Raw genomic sequence first — 23,573 nt, 5'->3', positions numbered from 1 at the left:
AGTCTTTGCAAGACAACCCAGCAGCAGGAGAAACTGCTGACTGACACCCAGCTTCAAGGGAAGCCAAACACCAGAAGGAGTTAAGTACAAAAGAAGGACAATCTCTGTAGTCTCCACTGAGGACAAATATAAAACTTCTCTATACCTAGCCTGAGGGCCATTCATTTTAGAATACAAGACTACTGTAGGATAAGACAAGAAGCTTGTAACCCAAGATTAATTCTACTTAGCTGGGAAGTCAATGAGATTACTCCAAGTGAAACATGCACCAAATGCCTGCTATACTGAGCTTTTAGTGCGCCAAGCTAATTTAGTGCTTTCCTAGTCACCACGGCCAAATAAATCAAATTTATAACTAGCACTGAAGAAAATGAGAAATGTTGTAACTTATTCCACAGAAAAATGGTTCCAGATATCACTGTAGATACGGAAACAGTAACTAACACATACTACATTGTCATCTTTCACAGACACAGCCTTTTCCATCTCATCCATATTTAGAGATATATAACCTCCTAGCTGGACTTCCTACAGAACTGCAAGAAACAGATGATGATTTTACCAAATGGAAAGGTGTCATTTTCACTATGGCAAATTAGAAAAAAACACATGTAGTGCATATGATAGCTTAAATAAAGAATATTTTTCTTTAATGAGATGCTATGTTTACATTTCAAATGCATTCAATCACGTCATGCTAAATGCTTGAGTTAAAAAAGCTGCATGTTTTAAATACCTAGAACTTATCACTGTTGTAGTCTTCTGTAAGACATTACTACCATCCTATTTGTACAACAAATAAATTTTAAAAAAATGAAAGGAAATGAAAGTTCATGTAATATACAAGTTAAAACATTACAAGCTCTCTTAAAATTACCACCAAAACATAATACTTACATCCAGCCTTTCACAAGCAGATTTGCAAAGGACATCTGTGAATCTCTCGCACATAATGAGTATGGAGAATTCCCAGTATTCCCATTCATAAAAATGAACCTGTGACCATCTGTTGAATAATACTGCCATGGTCATTATACAGTGCTTGGCATAATTATTTGGTTTAATGAAGTTATTTTTATTGCCAAAATCTTTAAGTAAACTATCAATCCATTTTCATCCAAAGAATTCAAAATAAAAAAAAAAAGATGAAAATTAAGAAAATATAAACTCTGAAGATAGATGGCAAAAGAAAAACACCATGAAATTAACAGTGAACTTCTAATTCCAAGTGGGTTTTTTTAAATAAAGAGGTGACAAGAGCAAGGTTCCTTCTGCTTTTCAGAGAGTTTCTATCCCTACTGGAGTATAGCAGTATTTTGGAGGTTTCATGAATGCCATTATATGCTCTTAAGAATAGTAATTTCATGTTTAGTTGATCTTAACACAGGAAGGACTTCTTCACCCATGTGACACAATGTTTGACTGTCTTCAGTAAAAACTCAAAGTCATCTTTCAAGCAGGAACGAAAGGAAACAATATAAACTAAAACGTTAACTGGAGATGGGAGCAAAATACCTCCCCAAAAGAGCATCAGAAGCAAACTGTCATCCTCTGTGCTCTGATTTTACTGCTGCTCGGCAATTTTCTTTGTTATTTTTCTTTCCCACATCTTTTAAACTCAGAATGAAAAAATGGAGCACACAGATAAACCATTAATGCAGAAAACCACTTTCATTTGAGCTTAAATGCGTGACACGCTGAGAATGTTAAAAATTAAGTCATTATCAACAAAGACATGTAACACTTGGTTGCATTAAGCAACATCGTCCCAGATTTCTACTTGTTCCATAAATGTCAAGTCTACATTCTGAAACTCATGTAATGAAACATAACCTTTGAAATTTCACACATTATGGATCAGAAATGCAAAGCTATGGAATGCCTCCATTCTGCCATGTGAAAACACCGGCTATGATACACTGAGCAAAGTCTCTTGCACAAAATAAGTAACAACTCTACATCATGGTTATGGATCCCAAATTGACAAAGATGAAACAGACTTATGGTTTATCACTGATTCACTTAACACCACCACCAAATCCAGTCTTTGTCTTCTCTGTCACCCTCATTTTGTTTAGTAAAATTAAGAGCCTTTAATTCCCACATCTCAGTTAAATTAAAATTTCTCAGTGGCAACCTGTTTCACAGACAGACAGAGCAGTTAAACTAAAACAGTAAGCACCACAAATCATGAAGAGTAAACCCATTATTATTTCCTAGATGCCACTAATTCTTATATTAAACATAAACAAAGCACTCAGTCATAAGCATGCAACCATAAGATTAAAACACAATAAAGATGTCCTATGGAAACAACTACAAAGCACAAAATGCCATTTCCAAAGCAAATTAATTTACTTCCAACCATACTAGTACACTAAACATGTTCATGTGATGCCAAGAGTACACAGTTGGTCATCTGGAGATGAAAAGTAGTGTCAGAATCAGCAGGATGGAAGTTTGGAAACCTGGGGTTTATTTTGAAACAATTGCTAACACCTTCTCAAATAAGCATCTATTCTTGTCCCATGCCATCCTCCTACCTTGGGATAGTTACATCTGTATTTGGAATAAAAAATAATTTGTTCATTAGGTTTCAGTAGGGCTCAGGGGCTTTCAGTAGGGCTTTCTGTAGGACTATAGTACACATTAACACTGAACATTTACCTGTGTGCTAACTAACACTGAACTGAAGTGCTTGGACCTTTGTGGGGCAGAACAAGGAGATTTATCTGTTCACATGTGTGTCTGTACACCTGCAAGCTTACACTACTTTCTATGGGATTGCAACAATGCAGTCACAGCTACAGTTGCTGCAGATCACGACAGACTGCAGAGTAAATGCTTTTGGTGCTTTCCCAACCACAGAAAAAAGGACAAAAAACACATGTGATCTGTTCAATGTCTGTTTTGACTTGCATGTGAATGGGAATGATGATAGCATATGCATCAACACAGTGAAAGCTTTAGAACAAAGAGAAGAATTGGGTTTTTTTTAATGTTTTGTGTAGTATTAAATTAACAACATCCATCAGCTGAAAAGTGTTTTATGGGGAAATGGGTTCTTTGGCACAACAAAGCACATGTAGGTAAGGAAACAGTTTGTAGAAAGCAGTTTAAAAACAAATTAAAACAAAGATAGCAGTGTCAATACAAAATCTTAAAACAGTAATCAACACTTTCCATGATGTGTTGATTTTCAAGCACCCTCTGCACAGGGGCCAAAGCATACAGCACAGGCTTAATGGCTAGACTCTGCAGATCAAAAATCTTCTCATATTACCACTCAGAGAATTTACATTGCACCAAGGTAAGCAGTGTAATGTCTTTCTGCCTGACATCCTGTTTCAGCCTGGGTACTCTTGCTTGCCCACACATCCTGAGCACACAGACTTCTGGGGACCTACCCAACAGCTCCTGGAACACCATTTGCAGATAACTGCTTGTCAACATTTTGTAGGAGGCTTTCTAGAGCTCTGAAGAGTTGTGAGCTGTTCCAAATCCTGCCTTTTCCTGAAAAGACCAACACTTTCTAGGATGCACTTCAAAATCAAGGCATGATTCATTGACACCTGGATATAATTTCATGTTACAAACTATTCAAATCAAAAGCTGTTCCTTTCACATGGCCCAAAAGAAGATACTTAGATATTCACTGTCTCTACAAGGAAAAATCACGTAACTCCAATGGAAAAGCTTAACTGGGACTCCAGTCTCTAGTGATTTTATTTTCATAAATACAACAGCAATGACCAATCCATCTGAAATAGTTCCCCAGGCTACTTAAGGGACAGGCTACTTACAGAAACACATGACAGGTAAATGCAATGCTTAGAACTAGGCTGCTATCTTCAGCTTGACTACCTGAGACTTGGAAAAAGCCACTGCATCTACAAAACAGAAGAGAACACTTTCAACCTATATTTGGGAAGAAGATTTCACTATGTTGCAGTGGCAGGTTTAAATAAAGGTAATGCTCATGCCAGGACATATTTTAAATGAGGGATACTGTCCGACATGGAGCTAGAGGGGCAACTACACTTCAACACCTAAATGTGCTTTAAAATTCTTTAGTGATTTCTCAGACTAAGAAGTTCTCTAAAATACATTTATTAAAACAGAAAAGATGCAGGAGCCTGCTGTGCAAACACCCCTAGAGGAGAAACAAGCAGAACGCTCCAGCAACTGGGAGGCACTTATAAAAAAAGCAGTAAAAAGCAGGGATTGTGTGGATTCCTGTCCCTTCCCTTCCATCACAGGGAAGGACTGAGGACCACGGGGATGACCCAGAAGAAAGTCTCACAAACATTGTCTTGGGTCTTACCAAAGCACTGTGTTGAGCAGCTGGTGTGTGCTGCCCATGCATAGGGACCTTTAGAGGGACATACCGTGCAGCCAGCCTTCGGGCAATGCATGTACTCCCTGAACAGCTTCTGCTGGAACTCTTGCTCTCCCAGCTTCTTTTCCCCCTTATGCAGTCTCCCTGCCATAGCTTCTCTGTCCTCTTCCCTAGACTTGTCTTGGCAATCAGAAAATCAGTTTAGTTTATCATCTTCAAACTTCCATTTTCCGGAATGCATTTTGTAAACTCCAGTGTCCCTTCCCATGTCTCTCTAGAAGTCAAAAAGCAACATGTTTTCCTTCTTTTCCATTTGTTGTCAGGAAAATTTGTCAAGAATCATCACTTATGTTGCCAGACATCTGATCAAATTCTTCAGCTAGGCAGCCAGAATTCTCCAACTGTGGCATTGGTACATTTGTTGCATCTGAAATGAAACATAAGAAGGTGGTTAAGAGAAACACTGAGCAACTGCACCAAACTCTCTATAACGAGGAATTCAGTACAAAAAATACCTCTCAGTTCACAGTGGATTTTCAGAGCCTTTCAGGAAGACACCCTGCATTTAAATTCTAAGTGATTAGGACAAAATCATAATGATCTCTTCTGTCACCTTTGCTTCTTTGGGGTGAGGAAGGGAAAGCAGGGCAGGCAAATGTATCAGGCTTATATTAGAGCATGTGAGGGAGCAGTTGCTCAAATGAGTCAAACGAGAGACACCACAGACAGACTCATAGTGGATTACTTCCTATGGACAGCAAAATGCTTCAAGATAACCTGCATCTGGCTGTAGTCAAGGAAAGAAGTCCTAACAGAATGAGTGCGGAGGGAGTAAGACTCGTGAGTTTGCTCTTCTCCCAAAGAGAGGTAAGCAGTGTGAGCTGAAGACAGGAAAGCAAATTCACACCACCCTCATGGGAGATCAGGATTTTACCTTCAGTGTCAACCTAGATACTTGGACACCTGTGTCCAAAAAAAAAGAAAAATAAACAAACATATCTTGATAAACTAGTTATATGAATTTGGGTAAATCAGGGCTAAATTACAGTGTTAACCATCTTGAAATTTAGTCTCTTGTAGGTTAGTTTCTAAATAAGAATTACATTGTGGTAGAAATGTCAGCCTGAAATATTGTTTGGAGCTGGACACATCTAATGTCCTACAATTCAGAAGCAATATATGCGCTAAACCCTAACTTCCCCATTGCTCTATTACTGCTTGGGGCGTGACAGCATCCACAGGGAAAAAAAGGGTGTGGAGTTGCCATTTCTATCATAAGAATAAATCCTACAAATGTGTGCTTTCCTTCTCATTAAAAAACTGCATCTACCCACTTTATGAACTATATAGTGGCACATATATGAACCCAGCCACCAAGCATGCAGACAAAGCCCAAAGTTAAGGAAAACAAAACAAACCATGGCAGTGACATACCTTGTGTTGATTCCCTTATTTCCTGAGCTTCTCTCCTCCCAAACCCACTTGGCTGCTGTCTCTGGAGTTTCTGTCTCTACAAAGAGATCTGGATGCCCAGCACAGTCTCAGACATGTCCTGGTTCTGTATTCAGATCCTGAGTCTGAATGGAGTATCCTTCTCTTCTCCCAACAGAAAATTTATGGGTACCCTTCTTGGTGCTGATTCCAAAGTGCCAAAAGGGAGGCAGGATTTTCTTCCATGTCTGGGAGGTCTACTATCATCCCAGACACCATTAGAGCGCATCTTCAAGTTCTTTCTCCTCTCTTGGTACTGACCCAGGCACCACCTGGTACACTGACGGGCAAGGTGCTCTTACACTTGGCTATCAGAGTCCAACAGACACTAACACCACCTCAATGTCCTGGATATTCACACATTCTCAGTGTTACCTATGTGAGGCCAGTTTGCAGGTATGATCCTTTCTTCTGAGAAATGTTCCAAGAACATCTTGATAGATAAAGATAAATCTGTATACAGCGAAGACTTCCACAAAAAAGTATCACCTCAAGTCAATGGAACAGAAACTGGACCAGACAGAAGCATGTAGATACTATGCCATGACTTGATGTCCATACTGGAGTTAGCCTTGTCCAGAGCAAGAATAATGCACACAGTAGTGTGACCATGTACCACTGCTAGCAGATGCAGGAGTAGTTCAATACTTTCCCAGGAAGAGGTCCTTACATGCCAAAACTCTCGAGTGTGAAAATGAGGTAAATCAGTATGGAACTGATCAGTACTGATAGGAAATCAGCGTGCCATAAGCCTTCTTTTCAAAGGTACAAGATCAGCAACAGCTGGGCACACATGCCCAAGCACTTCCAATAGCTCAAGGGAAACAGAAATCTGTAAAATCTGCCATCAGAAAGCCAAGCATAAAAGGCAGCTCTACACCATAGGCTCTTGTCTATACCCTCACGAACAGGAACTTGTTTGGGGGATATCACACTCAGACCAAAGTGTAAGCATTTTACAAGAGAAAACTGAAACTCTGTCAGAAATCAAAGGGAAGTACAAAACACACTCAGTGGTAAAACACTCAAAATCTCTTTCCCAACAAGGACACCATGGAAGGTGGTGAAGCTAGAAAGTTTCCAGACCAAAATGGCAGCCCAGCCTTTGAAAGGTGAGGACATAAGGGCTCATCTTTGACACAGAGCTTATGAAAATCCACTGCAACTGCAAACCTCCTTAGTCCCTGCAAAACACCCCGAATCCACTGCTACCTGAGAGAAGTCAAAACCAAGAGCCAGGGCCCAAAAATTCCATTTCCTCCATGCTCCTTGCAGAGCTCAAGAAAGGCAGCATTGTGACTAATTTGATTCATGAGAACATCCTGAAATGTGGGCTGTTACAAGCCAAACAGGAGATTGCAACCTAAACCCAAGAATATATCTCCAGAATTCATTTAAAAAAGCAAATCATATGTAAATCCAGCACATAATAATTTAAAGAGAATTACATATGAGCAGTTAATAAGTAGATAAACAGTAGTGAAAATCCTCTATTTCCAGCTCAAATCTTCAAGCAGAACTGCACATTATCAACTTCCCTCTTACTTTATTTTTAGCGGTTACAAAACAAATACATACAAGATCAAAGTAATGTGAAGAACACACTGGTTTTAAATAAATTGAGTAGGAAACTGAAAACTGACTTGTAGGTTTTCATTCTTTGAAGACTGTTTTGCAGGAGATAAAAAGCAACAGCTAAGGAAGACCCCATTACAGTATATTATACACAGTATATATACATTTATATATTACAAGCACTTGCTGAGAGTATGATGATGGCTTATCCTCTGTTATTTTAGCATGGAATCAGGAAGTTTGTGTTGGTTGTAAGAGTGTTACATAGTGTGTCTAAAAGTTTCTTCTGTATTCAAAGGCCTGACAGGTTCTTAGTATGAATTTTAGGTACTATGCATCCATAAAAGTAATTGAAAGATTGGAAAGCAAAAGAATAAATTTCTAACAGCAACTTTATAAATAAAATCACTGTTAAGGTTTATTCACCTCTACTACAATACCAAAAAAAACCTGCAATGTATATATATATGGCAGAAGCCAACATCTGAAATTTTAAGAGAAAACAAAGCAAAAAATTACTATTCTACTATACAAATGCCCATTTGTCTCACATTGTGCATAGAGAAAACATTTTGCTGATAGCTGTAATGCTACTCTCATACTCTGAAGTACAGGATCTAATTACCATCAACTTAATTAAAAGTAATTTCTTTTTATCGATTACTTAACTTTCTGATGTTGCTTTAACCCTATTGCCTTAGGGAATGTTTTCAAAGATTCACATCAATGTTATGACTTTTTATATTAATTAAGCTATTCTGATTAATTTGCCCTTTTAAAATTATTCTCAATGCTACATATCTGTTAAATGACAAATGGTAGAGTTTAAACAATTACAGAAGTTCAAACATTTGTGGCTTTGCTCTTTTTATTCCCTCCTTTCCCCTTTGCCTACTCCCTCCACCCCTAGGGAAGTTCACAGATCCCAAAAGATCTGTATAGAAGACTTTCCAAGAAGTGTAAATTTTTCACAACTATCCTAATGGTTAGTGAGCTGTTTTGTGCCCACTGCTCAATTTTCCTGAACAAATACGTGTAAGACCCCAATCTAATAATCCTTTTCAGTCCTCAAAGACTCTAAATACAACATAACCTTATGTGAATGATAAACTTCTACTAATTTTATTGGATTTAAACTCAGCCTACATGAAAAACTAATGTGTTTAGAGGAGATGTGCACAGGCTTTGCTTAACTTAAGCCTAAACAAAGAACTCAGCAATAAACTACCCCATGAAATACGAGATCTTCATTAAGCATAACTAGGAGAGCAGTTGTGAGAAAAATTACAACATCACCTCATTATCCTAACACTTTAGAAAAGTCTCAACTCCAAATGGAGAAGAGGTCATGATAGAGGATTTTTGAATTCTAGCTTTTTAGTTTTCATTTTTCATTTTTCTGGCCGTAAGCTGAATTAATTTGGCAATGCTGGAAAATAATTTTCACATTATTATGCTTTCAGCTAATAGGCGACTTTGAATAATCAGCTGCTTTTGCAAGCTTTAATACTTATCATGGAACCTAAATCATCCAAAACCTAAGTTTTTTTAAAAAATAACCCAACCCCACTTTTATACCCTGTAGTAGCAAATTCAGTATGAAAAAAAATTAGTTAGCAGATCATAAAGAACAACTGAACAAGTACACCTAGAGTGTTTCCTATCTGCAGCACTTCTTTCAAAGTTTTTTAAAAGTTTTTATCAACCTCATAAAATTTTCAACACAAATGCTTACATAGGAAAAGCAGGGGTGTGATAATATAAAGAATTCTGCTTACTTGAAATTGACTTTAAGTGCTTACTGCACTTAAAACCCCTTCAAACTCATGACAAATAGGATTGCACCCTCGCAAAAAACATAGCAACAAAACGCCACTAAACATAACACTAAAAATCCTTAGGAGACTCTTTAAATTCTGCTGACATCCCACTCACAGAGGAATGACAGAGATGCTAAAGGGAAGCCAATTGATGATCAGTCAATACAAGCTTACCTGTTTAAGTGCTTTCTTTGTGTGCTGCTGGAAGGAAGATACTAGCTTGCTTTGCACCGGTGCATTAGTAAGGCTTGAATCACGATTGGAAGACATTTCCTCAGATGTCTGCTTTGGGCAAACTTTATAAAAAGAAATAAAATATCAGAATACTGTTACGGGGGTTACCTTCCCTATTTCTTGGAGAGTCATAAGGATGGAAAAATAAACCAACACAAGCAAATGCCTCAAAAACAAAAAGCTTGCTGTAGAAAATTCAGCTGATCTTGAGGTCCACATTAGCTGAAAATCCAGCCATATTCTAAGAAAATGCACTGCTTCACTAATATTTGTACCACATCATACCCTTTCTATGCAGTTCAGAAGGCCTTGCATATTTTGCCTTTCAGGTCCTGAAAGGTAACTGAAATAGTTTAACAGATTTCACACAGTAACTAGATAAAAACTACCTTCCTCATCAACACATTTTAATGGATTATAAGATATCCAAATGAGCATTTATACAAGAGACACTGATGACCCCTGGATCTAAAAAGATTCATACGTATGTAACTTCATACCAGATTGTAATGCCTTCTTAGGAGCCAGACTCACCTACTTTACAAGTACCTCTTGGTAAAGCTAAGAACACACTTTGCTCTTTAATGGGTAGACTGGAATATCCTGCAAGATGAATTCTGGTCTCTCAGGTAATACATGCTGCTATACTTGTCAGGTAATACATGCTGCTGTACTTGTCAGCCTTCTAAATAATACATGCTTTAATTAACAAATACTACAGTACTTGCATTAAACAGCCTCTTGAATAAATGTTGCATGCGACACAGAAAAAAGTCTCTTGGTTAAAAATAAATGAAAATATGATTTTTTTTAACAGCTTTATTAAACAGATATGAAAGCTGTGAGAATAGCTGGAGGATCCTATTAGTCTTGGTGGTCAGCAGACTCAACTGAAAGGGTTGTAGAAACCTTTCCACTCTTAATGCCTTGCATTACTATTACTCTCACTAGTAACCTAAGAGTGCCCAGCTAAACCAGCATTAGCATGGATCCAGAAATGAAGCAGATTTTCTTCCATTCTACTCTGCTGACTCAGTCCAAGTCTGCCTTCCAGCAGCATTCAAAGCTGGTTTTTGTGTTGACATACCTTCTTTATAATGTTTTGCAGCACTAAATGTTTTCCCAAGATTTGCCATACTTTGCACACTACCAGAATAGTCTGAATACACTCAAAGAGGCTGCACAGACGTGCCAGAAATAATGTAGCCCAGTGTTAATCTATTTTCTCTGCCCAGCCTTCAGTGGGATGAGCAGACACTTGAAGTAGCTAAGTCCCGTGCCTTTAGCAATGTTTCTGAGAAGAAACATTGTAATGTTCTTTGATTTGTGTTTGTAAGCCAAAAAGACACAGACAATTTAGCTATCAATAAGTAATGGCCATCACAAGATGCATGTGATATTAAACCTTTTTTTTGCACTGAAATAAAAAGTAATTAAAACTTACCTCAGTAAGAGAGAATACACTCTATGGCACAGCTATTGTGCCAAGATAACTCTCATATTAGATTAGAATTTTTCATTGCCAGGTAAGAGAAATGCTATTTTGTCACAAGATTTATAACTGATTTTTGTCCTTTTTTTTTCCCTTATACTTGCAGGGTTTGTCAAAATACACAAAGAAGGTGCAACACAAAACAGGTTCTGAGCTTACAGAATCACCTGGTTTGGATCAATCTTTTCCACATGATTAGCAAAGCTTACTATCAAATAAGACAACGTAAAAGAGCTGCAAAGTGTCAGCAGAAAACAAACAATAGCTGCTTTATATAATCCAAATCACTGCAACAGCTAAGCTCCTGAAACAAAGAACACCTACGTAAAAATAAAAATGTGACATTTCAAATCGCCCAGATTTTGTCTTCTCCTTCAAAGAAACTTTTTTTCACTGTCAAAGAGTAATTGAGAGTCAAAGAAGTGAAGAAGAAACCCCAGAAATAGCATGTGCACACAAACCCCAAAGTTAACAAGAGGAGAAGAGAACACATTCAAAAATCCCTAAAGAATGGAAACTGGTAAATTTAAGCACCCCTCCTGAAACAGGAGAGATACAACGTGACCTGTCATGATAAACCTACTCCTGTTCCCCGGATTCACTGCAACTCCTATTACCTTCTTGTTGAAATGGGAAATTCAGATTTTCATAAAGGTGATCTAGGATATTATCCAGGAGTCTCCCCTACTTATTTTGGTGATAAAGCTCATCCTCAAGAGGTTTGACAACTATCTGATGATGCTCAATACCACAACCAAAAACATCAAAGTCATGATATAACAGGAATAAAAATAAGCATAGCTCTCTATTAATTTTTTACTTCCATTTATTTCTCTTTTAACAATAAACCTGGAGTTGTGACAGAATTTATATATATATATATATATATATATATATATACACTTTCAATTCCTATAATTACTTCAGTTTTGCATAAAATAATTTTGGTGTACTGGTTTATTTTGCCTCTGTTCCTTTGAATCTTTTAAAACAAAGCTAAACCAAGAAAGAGGGACTGTTCTAGTGAGTGGAACAACTGGAACTGAAACCCCCTGAAACAATAAGTTTCCATCACTGCAATCTCTCCTACAGATACAGAAAGAATACCTCACTTCAGGCTGGGTTCTTTAGTGCAACCCAAAACTAGTTTGTTCAGAGTTTTGAAAAAAATCCTGAGTTTTTCCTGTAGTTCATGATTAAAGAAATACATACATGAGGTTGAAATACGCTGCTTAAAATATTTTAAATGACACTGTGATTAGAGAAACTCAACCTAATTTATTTATAACAAATTATACTTCATTCATAAAACTTACTCTGTACATTCTATTTTTTTTTTCAGATACCTTGTAGCTTAAAATAGTAAGATAGTAGGAAACTATTTTAAATGTCACTTTTTATGTTTTAATTAAATTTCCATTTCCATTTAAAACCAGCTTGATAGAAAACATGGCTATGAACCTAACCCTCTAGTAAGTAAGAGATGCCATTGCCTATTTTCCAAAAGCAGAAGACACAAGCATTAAAAATCTAAATACATTGTGTTAAATTATACAATTGCTTAATAACTTATAGAGTCTACTGATTTTATTAGCAAAAAATAATACTAAAATTGACATACAAGCTTTATTTAGAAGATAATCAAGATATTGTTAAAAAACAATAATTGTTTTTTCTGTATGAAATGAAATACAAATATGAGACACTGAATAAATTTAATCTTTAAAACATCTTCTGCTACTTAGCAATTTAAATCAATCTGTGCCAAAGTGTGACTGCATTAAAATGCATGTGACCACATGAAATTGTCATTATTTCTTAATTTCTACGGATAAAGTCCAACTGTTTTTCTCTGAATGGGTCAGACATAAAGAAAGGGAAAAATATGACAGAAAGATACATAAGTGAAGTCACCATTGATGATCCTAGTGAAAAACCCAATGCCTTAAGAACAAAACAGACATTTTTCCTATGGAAACCAAAGATCACAGTAAAAGAAAAACAAATTTAAAGTGTTCTTTGTACATATATACAACTTTGGAAAGCTGCAACCACTTTTTCCATAAGCACTGAAGATCCATGAATATTATCAGATCCATGTTCACTTGAAAATCTGTATCAGAAAAGAATGCTAAAAATAAACCGGGTGCTGGGGAGGGGGGAAAAAACGCCCTGAGAGAATGTGACAGATAGAGGGAAAATATTTGGGTAGCAAATAAAGACGATTCACCATTATTGCTACAGGAGAAAAAGGAAACAAGAGTGGTTTTAAGCCTACAGGAGGCATTTCCATTTAGTGGAGAATAATTAGGCTCCATTCTTTAAATCGGCTTCCTCAAGGGCCAGGACCGAGTGAAGGAATAAAGAAAAAGCAACTATTAAGCTGTAAACTGTTAGGTTATGAGCTGGAAGAGCAGCTGGGTTTCTGAAGATAAGACCTCCTTAGTGAGTGTTCAGAGACTGTTAACATGAACGATAGAATTAGAATTATGTAGCAAAAAGAGTACGTTAAAAATGTTTTTGGCAAACTCCATTTAAAATAACCTCTTCCATTTTTCCAATACTAGTTTTGTTAATTATTATGAAAGGCTTTAATTTATAAAAATAAGCAATGCTGTCTTTAAATTTCAAATTTTACAGGCTATCTCCATTATTTTTATTACCTTTTACCTTCCCCACCCAATAAATGACACCCATGTAAAACATATTAGAACACATGTTTCTTCAAAGAAACAATTTTTTGAGGAACACAACAAAAAATTATTGTGTCTCCTTGCCACTGAAAGTTATTAGGAATAACTGTAAACAGATTTATGTAACTAGATGGACAGAGAAATTCCTGCCCAGTAAAGGGCTTATTTTCCCAAAATAAACAGCACAATTAATTTCTACTTCAGTCAGATCATCTTGATTTAAAATCAAACAAGCAAAATCAACAGCAGTCCACTTTCCTTTTTTTTTAAAGTAACCACAGCAGATGAGAAGGATTGTTTACTAATGGCCACATTACAAAACATAAATTAATATTGTTGCCATATGCTAAAGACTAGAGTCTACCTCAAGCATAAAATGTATGCACACACTCTGGAGATATGAAATTTCAGAGAGAACTCCCTCAGGAAAACATACACACAATAGCTCTCCCTAAAATATCCATAAAATTCAATATTTTCTTTGGGTGACACAGACCTATACTTGTATTGACATAAATAGTTGCACTTTGCCAGCACAGATGTATCGAGTAATTCACCTCCATCACTCTTTGATCTCTAGAGCCCAACTTGCCAAAACTGAACAATTCAGAACTTGGCTGTTGCCATCAGCTCTTGAAAATGAAAACCAGTTTGGGAGTTAGTTAATTGTATGAGTTTGCCAAAGCAAGCAAAAACAGATGTATACATCAAGAGTACTACAGTGACTGCAATATTCTTTCTGAAAAGCAATACTAGCACTGTGAATTAATAAATAGTATTGAATAGTATCTTTTGGAAAAAGACATCAAATACCACATCAGCTTTGTAGCTTGCACTGAATCCCATCTATTAGTAGCATGTTTTTGAGCCCAAACATTTCACAAAACTTAGAAAACTGTGAATCCTTATTCCAAAGCAAGTCAAAATTTTCCCCTGAAAATATACAGCCTGTCATCACTAAGCCACCAATTTCTTAGACCTCCTTAACTAATGTACAGAAAAAAAAACCAAACAGATGAGAAACATCCTCAAACTTCACAGTATCTTCTCTTATTCTTATGACTCCCTTCAAGAAGTAATGAAACAAAAGAAATTAAGCTCAATCTCAGGTACCATATTTTCATTTTATAGTTGCAGGAAGATGAAAGAAAAATACACCAAAAAAATCTAAGCAAAGTGAAAAACTTCTCTTGCTGATGTGTCACCCAAAATGCTATGTTTGAGCTGCTACTTCATTGCTGCTCTTCTGCTTTTAGAAGAATCTATCTCACATCCAGATGTTGCCACGTGTCACAAACATTTTCAGTAGAATCATCCAATATTATTCCCAAGAGACAAGATGCTAACAGTAAAAGGTTTCACTGAATCACCAGGAATTCCATTCCTGGAAAGGAACTGAATGTCCAAATGGGGACTCAGGTTTCAAACAGTGGTGAATATACACTCTTTGCTATAGAGTTATCCTAGGGCTTCCTAGTCTAAAAAGCATAAGGCGTTCAAAAGCACAGTAGCTACAAAGCAAAATTTCAGGATTCAGCATGAACATAATCCTCTGCTGTCCATCATTTTGTCAGCTATCTCTAAGAAAATTACCTAAGGAATTAACCTAAGGAATTAATTCTGCCATTTCATGTTCATAGTTGAAGAACATACAGTTCTAGGAAGTGCTGAAAACCAAAGTGTTTCAAGAGGAGACACACGTTGCTGGTGTTTGGGCACACATGAGAAGCCCTGTTGGGGCTGAGGTGGGGAGGGAAGTCACGCTGCAGCAGGAATTTCTGTGTCCTCCACACGTACATCATTGTGCATTCCATTGGCTTGCACGAAGACCATTTTTAATCAACTGTGCTACGTGGCTGATGGATTAGCCCTGGCTTCAGAAACCCTAGGGACAAATGCTTTTTGAGAACTGAACATCCTATTGATGGGCAAAAGGATATTATAGTCATCATTTTCCCAGGCAACAGTAATTGGGATTTTAATTCTTTTACCCACAGCATCTTTACATGCTACCCCTGTATTTGAGGAAAATGGAATTTTAAAGATATGGGACTGCTACAGAGCTTCAATTAGAAATCCCATTTCAAACAAAATCAACTGTAGCATAAAGAGTTTCTTTAACATATGCCTTTGGAGAAGGTGGGGAAAGAAAAATTCTCCCCAGCATCTGCAAAATCCTGAGGTGTGACCATTCTACTTGTCTACTTAGCAATACTGATGTGGTGTAATAGCTTTTGCCAAGTCTTTTTTTCATAATGGTTAGGAATTTTTATATTGTTATGCTAGTAAAATTGTTCAGTAGCCTGCATTTATAGTGCAAAAAATGTGCCTGCTGAGGAATGATGTGATTCTTCTCTGAGTGTCAGCTGGTACCTTTTATTCTGAAAGACTGTGGTCTAAAAGCCCACAAATGGGCTGAGGCTGTTGCTTACAGTTCCATCCTTTTGCTTCCAGCTACATTTGAAGAGGCATTTTTTAAACTCTTGTTAAACAATTTCGGATCAATCTGTCAGAACTGTGGCTTCTGGACTCTATCAGAGTGGAAAAGGGCAAATAAAAATGTAATCAATTGGGCAATTAAGAATTCAATGTGCAAGCAACGCCCATCCTCATAGGTATCACACATATTCTAAAACAAGTCAGAGAATTTAATGAAGTGTTTTTTGCACTGAACTAAATGCTACTTTTATGCCACAGAATAATTTCCTGGAAAGAAAAAAAATCCCCAGCTCTAGTGTGAAAAGTGTAATTGGACTGTAAGACCAAATATTTTCTACAGAAATAACTATTCTCAAATATTTACAAACCGATCAAGTCACCACCTCACCTTTCATAAACTAATGAGACCATCCCTATTAAATTCCCCAGAACAAAGGAGGTATTTGTTCACACAGGACTTCTTATGTGTCTTTTATAAATCCTTTCCTGTTTACCTTAATTCCTTCTTACAGCTATAATGAATGCAATACACTGGTAATCATTTAGCTAGTGCTATACCCAAAGGAAAATCTCTGCCTATATTCCTTAATCAGTACTATCAGAATTACAGTCTAAGAACTACATTGGACTAATTAGCAAAAGCATCTCATTCATGTTCAATTTATTTTCTGTTGTGATTCTTAAATGCTTTTCAGATATACTGATTTATTGAACACATTTTTCTGCTGCATAAATATGACCTCTTTTTTTGCTTGAAAGTCTAAACAAATTCATGCTGTTCAACTGCAATAATTTACAAGGCAATCACAAGAAGTCTCACAATTATTATTTATTACCAATAAATTTAAACTAGAAAGATTTGATAGTTTTCAAAAAATTACAGACATAAAAAATATTGAATGAAGAGTGGTCAAATCACATCCTCCAAAGCAAAATGCCTACTGTGGATGGTGATTCCTATGACTTTGCAGATTAAATAATTTGTAATTCCAATCCACCAAAAGCTGGACATATTTTTTGGGCATGGTCCTATTTTAAGCCAAGCCTTCTATACTGTAAATGAAATCAGAATTCTAAGTGTATATAAATCGTATCTTTAACAACAAACTTGCACCCTCAAGAAATGATATCATCAAGCATGTTTGGCAAAATTATGTCCTGTACTAGCTGACTGATATGCTATTTATTAAATATATGCTGCATTTAATTCTTAATTGATCGTGTCAAGCATTGGCTTTTCTATATGCAACAGACACTCACTATTGCCATCCCACATACTTTTTTAAAATATATCCATTGATATCCATTGCAGGACAAAAGAATTAAAATGTCCTGTTTTCAAAATGTTAAATATATTGCAGTTTTCCAAGATTTGTTAAAGATGAAAAAGGATGGAAAATTCTCAGCTTTAAAACCAATCTAGGTGTAATTTAATGCTCTATTTCAAAATGTTAAATTTTTTGCAGCTTCTCTTTTATGTCATCACAAGTGCTATAATTATTTTTATTACTGTGAACTGTGAAAATAGTACATAGCCTGCTCCCAGTCAAAACCCAGCAATTTTCTACTTCTGGAATTATGACATCCTATTTACATCCTATAATATCCTATTTACATCCTAACACTCCTAAATAATTGCCTGGGGTTTTTTTGCCATGATTTTTATTTGCTTACGACAAGTAACACCAACTTTTGCTTTGTATTTGTAACTGTATTTACACTGCTTTTTACTGCTCTATTCTTCCTGCAATCAACAAATTTTCTGAGTATCAAAGAGGAATTGTTAAAGGATATGTAAGTTCACTTACATATGTAGCAATCAAACCATTGCACATGCAGAGTCTGTTAAATTATAGACATCATATATCAAAGAAAATGAAGAAGCAGAGACTTTTAGTAACTCTGGACCTTTGTTTCCACAGAGCTTCAAAACTTCAGTCCTAGACAGACCCACAACATGCCTTGGGAAGTTCTGTTACTCCTATCACTGAACACTTTATGATTTTCCAATGCTGCTGGAGAGCAATACAAAAACTGCAGTATCAGTCCTGTAAAGGTGCAGCCTGGGAGCTAAGTAAGCTGCTCAAGCTAAAAAAGGAAGTCTGTAGCAGAACAACAACACGAGCTGAGCCTTTTCATGCCCTAGCTGTAGACAGGACACCGTCTCACCATATACCAAGTAAGCCAAAACAGGAGGCAGCAGTCCAGCTGTGGGACAGATTGAGATGGGACAGCAGAAGAGAACTGATCAAGGGAAGGTTCATTTCAGAAGTCCTGGACAGTCTTATTTTTTTTAAATAAAGCATTCACTTTATAATCACTATGAGTGTAGTTATAATAATACTCTTGTTACTTGCAAAGTAATTTTAGGTGACTGATGTTCTCCTTATGAATAATTATTAACTCTCAAAAATGAAAAAAAAATATTTCTAAGGTTGCCATTTTTAAGTTATTTCAATGTTTCAGTTTGCCATTATTTTAGAGGAAAAAAAATGCACAGCATTTGATACTTCAAGATGTCATTATGTGATGATGGCAAACAGGAGTAGCTCTGCCTGAAAGAAAAAAAAATACAAACCTTTGTCCTCTGCCCAGAACTCTACTGAGGGACCAACCCTGCATGTCCACACTGAAATCAATGAGATGTCTGAATCTGACAACTGCCAGTCTGAAGCCTGGTAAAGGCAAATTATACTTCAGCTCTGGGCCCTAAACAAAAAAATGTAAGCCAAAAAATTACCTACTGAAAACACACCCAACATCATTACACTTTGTCTTTTAAAACCTTAAGTCAAATAAAGGCATTTAGCGTTCCTGATTCCTTCATAAGGCCAAAAAAGAGAGGGAATTACTCAAAATAGTTCCACTGAGTACAAAAGATTATTTATACTGCTTAGAAATCACACCATGAAAACCTGAAGAAAACAAATTTTTTTCCCCAAAATATGCCCTCTAATATTGAGATTAAATCACCTACCACCATTTTCTTCTCCATTATTATTGTTTGTCTCAGCCATTTCAGTGCCATCTAACTCAGATTCACATCCTAAATCCAATGTTCCATCAGTAGGGCATGTTGATTCTTCTTTCTACAGTTAAAAAATAAAAATAAAAATAAAATTAACAAGAAAAAAAATCAATCATGATCCTGCTGCATCTCCGAAAATAGATTACTGCAGTGTACTCTCATGCTTACATTTCAGAAAAACCAAGAATAAAATAAAATATGCCTGTGAGTTACTCTAGAGAGAGCCATAAAAAACAGACTTTCATGAAAAAACTTGCAAACTAAAAGCAAAAAAGCTGTTTTGTGAGGTCATAACATGATCTTTTTAAAACCAAAAAAGTCACATAAAATGCAAGATCTTCCAGTTTTCCTTCTTGGTTTTTTTTTAACAGAAACAGACTTGTGTGGCTGTTAAAAATCCTAGTTTTCCAGTTGAGTGTCTACAACACTGCAGCAAAACACAAATCCTTTAATGTTTCTTTTCTGCCTTTGCCTGTTTCCTGAATTCAAATAGCTGAAGCAACCTGGAGCTCACAAGCATGGGAGTGATTGTGAATTCCTGGAATTGTGCCAAGAATATCTCCCGATTTAAAGAAAAACAACAGCATTTGTTCTAGTAAATTAGGAAAGACAGCTTCTGAAAACTATTAATTCAATTGCAAATATTCAAGTATTTCAGGATTTTTAGTTAGCAGGAGCTGACAAATTTATATACTTTTATATTTTTATACCCTTACATCAAATACATCTGTCATAAATTACAAAAGATCCTTCGCCCCAGCCTAAAATTTCAGTTGACTACATTTACACTGCCAAGCAGATAACCTCACTTTCTTTTTTCTCATCTCTGCCTCACATTATTCCACTTCTATTGTGAAACTCCTTTAAGTTTGATCATGTACAACAAGAAAAAATTTCCACCCACAATAAACATCATGTTCATACCAAACCAAAAAAATTAAAAAGAAATATAAATAGAATAAAGGCAAAATTCTATCACTATAATTATATTCCTTCTCAAAAGCAATGATGCAACCTTTGAAATAAAAGCTGATTTATATTAGACTTGCAAATAATTTTTCACTATTCAAAAATCAAACATCAATACAATTACTTAATTAGAAAGTCAGTGATCCTCTTGAGCTCACTAGTCCTAAAACAAAGGCCTTACTGTGAACAACTCCAGTAAAGCAGCATTTTAACTAAGCTACGTGTTTTTTATACCATGTGCCAAATTCAAGAACACGTATATGCTTTCTAGGATAAAACATTCAATGTTTACTTTCATTATAAATCCTTTTAAAAGACATCTGAAAGCAGTTAGAAGGACTATCAGGTCATTTCCTTGCCAAAGAATCTAATCTGTTTACCTTTATATCTATTGAGACATTCATAAAATGGATTAATAGCTCTATGTACAATCCATATACAAAATTTAAACTTACTTTGAGAGCATAGAGTCCTGATTTCCCAGGGATTTTGAAGAATGTTCCATCACCTACACGAGTGTTAGTATGAAGCATTGCATTCAGGCAGGCTAATGGAGAGGTTCCACTGAAAAATAAAATTGTGCAGTCTAAGATTGAGTGCCTCTTGTAAAACTATTCCCTCATTCTATTTTTTTAAAAACTCATGCTTGCCTGTTTTTTTTGTCTACCCCCCCGCCTTTTTTTTTAATTCTCTCAACCCTGAAAACATCTACATTACAATAACAGGCCAGTTTCAAACTTAATCATATGCATCTGTCCCCTAGGCTTGAGGCAAAAAGTCTGTGAATTATAATTACGTTTTTCTTCATACAGAAACCAGCTCCACATTCTGAAAGAACCAAAGTCCAAATATTTATGTGAAATTACTTCATAAATAACACCATGAAGCCTCATTTTTAAAATGTTACAGACAATGTGGCTGCTGCACATGAATGATCAAAACAGTACCAAGTTCAAGGGCAGCTGCATCCCATAGGATGAAAGGCAACAAAAGAATATTAAAGAGCCCAGAAAGAACACATTTAAAATTAAAAGTGATATATAGTAAAGCCTTCTTCTGGTTCAACATGGTCAGCATGCATTATTATACACAAATATAAGCACATTTGTGCCTTTTATGAAATATCATCTTTTCGAATTAGAATTGTTTTAGAGATTATGAGACTGACATCCTCAAGGTAATAATTTTAATACCACTGTGGAATGCATGTTAAAGGACTATTTAAAAAGAAACACAACACATTTAGAAAAAAAATGAGCATTTGGACAGGCATATCTTTGTACTATATACATGTTTACATCAGAAAAAGAAAGCAAATATTCCTACCCTAGCTAGATGTATACTATTCTGAAAAGTTGATCTAAAAAATGCTGGGGAAGAAGGCAGTCATAAATTATTTTATTTTAATTTAAAAATTGAAGTACAAGATCTATAGATGTACTATCACATCTTTATCCCCATTTGCTGGCTACTGTACACGGTGTACTCAGGGACTGAGCCTGAAACTGTGCTTCTTCCCTGGGGTCCCCAGTCTGCACGCACGCTTATCTTCAGCCACGTAAATATATTCCACTTGGTTAAGTGGAACAATGCCTGTGCATTAAATTAAGTGTGTTGCAAAGTATTTCAGGATTAATTATATACTCAACTATAAACCAGGAGCAGGGGCTTCAAAGTTCATCAGAAATTATTCTTCCTTATTCTGTGGTATTATAACACAACATCCAATCTTGGTTGAAAATTGCAAGTCTGATTTTTTTTTTTAATACGTGAAACTGGATTGAAATTGTTGTATTTCATATGGTTATGCTTTCTGTTGATTTCCATGGCTCTGTTACAACAAAATTCATCCTTACTGTACATATATCATTATTTTAATGGCAAGATCGATAGTGTGGTAATTGCTCTTCCGGTAAAAATTAAACTATAAAGTGCCCTCAGGCCAGGAAGTCCTGTCTATTATAATTTATTTACTGCAGGTCACCTAATGTATCATATTACTACATCTAAAATAAAAAATTGCAGGTAAAAATGCTGCTTGTTGATAAACACATCAGATATGCAATAGATATTTATTTTATGGGTATTCTAAACATGATCACGCAATATGAAAACTCTGACAAGTTTCTGTGGTTTCTTTGGCTTCCCTGCAAATAAAACTAGCGGCACATTTGGTTTTGATATAATACTTTAACAAAATACAAACTGAAATATGTTGGAAATAAAATGATGCTGCTAGCAGTGGGACAGAAGACATTAGGAGAGTTCATTGAGTTTAACGATTACTTAAACACTTTTGTAATATGTAGGATACTTCTCTTTACACATTTTCCTTACTGTATTAATGCTTGACAAGCAAAGAGACAAAGCATTTAATACAGCAGTTACGGTTGTGTAATTTCTTCCATATGTTAACATACATAACGTGAAGCAATTTCAACTCTCTCAGACTTGGATCTTTTTAGTGAAACATTATCACCGATTAAGGCTTTCTCTGCAAGACAGAAAGAACTTGCTGACTCTGCAGCAGAAGAAAAACTTGGTATGTCAATAAGAAACAAAACTGTGTGTGCATGTATGCACGATTTGTATTCTCCTCCTATTCTGATGGATATATGCTGGACACTTATTTTTAGATATCATTAACCAATTGAAACGATACAGGATGAATGAGCCCAAAATAGAGGATTTGGCAACATCTTATGATCACTACTGTGCTCACAGCAGATATCTTAATCTTCAAAGTCTAGACAACTGGCAAGTGGACAACAGAAACTACTCTCTGACTTAGAAAGAAACCCGTATCAGCTACTGAGCCAACAAGCACTTTAACTACTGCTATGCTTGTTCCTTACAGGTATCTGCAACTCCTAATGGCATGCAACCAAAGGGCCATATCCACCCTTCCTGAAAACTGGACTTGGGTATGGAGCACAAAACAAACCACACAGAACACACTTAAGATGCAAATAAAAATAATATGGGAACACTGAGGGGTGGGATTTATTTTGAGCTAACAGATAAAACTGAAATTCCATGGGGTCCTTTGTCAGCTCTGCTTTGACCCATGTCAACCAATGACTTGCCTATTCTTCTGTCAGCACTGGCATCCTTAAAACACTGTATTAAAAATCCCAAATGTTACACACAACTGACACTGGAAATGCTTGCAACACATGCTAGCACAACACATGGGACTGTGGTTCAAAAAGCCAGGAATCACAGATCCCCTGATGTAGACTGATGTCTGAATCATGGAGCACTTTCTGAGGGATCTGTACTACTTATTGCATGTTTTCTAAATTCTCCTACAGCCTGAGGACATGTTCCTTCTGCTCAGAGCTCCTGGCATGTATTAATATAGCAGTCAAGGCCTGAGTATCTCTGAATATCAAAAATGGCACAGCTTGACCCCAGTTCCTAAAACACTCCAAATCAGTTCAACTTTGATTCAGTTAAATGATATTGGATACAATAATATTCTACTTTGTAA

The 23,573-nt window shown here is 36.1% G+C and overlaps 1 protein-coding gene across 7 annotated transcripts in view; it reads right to left on the bottom strand.

Moving 5' to 3' along the window:
- The window catches only part of ASXL3 (ASXL transcriptional regulator 3), a 127,982-nt gene that overhangs the window by 49,084 nt on the left and 55,325 nt on the right, over window positions 1-23,573 (bottom strand). For 4 of the 7 annotated variants that reach the window (XM_077185200.1, XM_077185213.1, XM_077185208.1 and 1 more), the window contains 3 exons: window positions 20,536-20,644; window positions 19,061-19,172; window positions 9,400-9,521 (listed from right to left, as the gene is read on the bottom strand). In XM_077185200.1, coding sequence (XP_077041315.1) covers window positions 9,400-9,521; window positions 19,061-19,172; window positions 20,536-20,644 — 343 coding nt within the window. Of the gene's footprint in view, window positions 1-897; window positions 4,767-5,773; window positions 6,555-9,399; window positions 9,522-19,060; window positions 19,173-20,535; window positions 20,645-23,573 lie in introns of those variants that run through there. The other 3 variants (XM_077185215.1, XM_077185224.1, XM_077185228.1) reach the window with 3 other exon arrangements.

This window comes from Agelaius phoeniceus, chromosome 1 (genome assembly GCF_051311805.1).
Source record: "Agelaius phoeniceus isolate bAgePho1 chromosome 1, bAgePho1.hap1, whole genome shotgun sequence".
In the NCBI taxonomy this organism is placed as follows: Eukaryota; Metazoa; Chordata; class Aves; order Passeriformes; family Icteridae; genus Agelaius; species Agelaius phoeniceus.
This window is presented reverse-complemented; position numbering and strand designations above follow the sequence as displayed.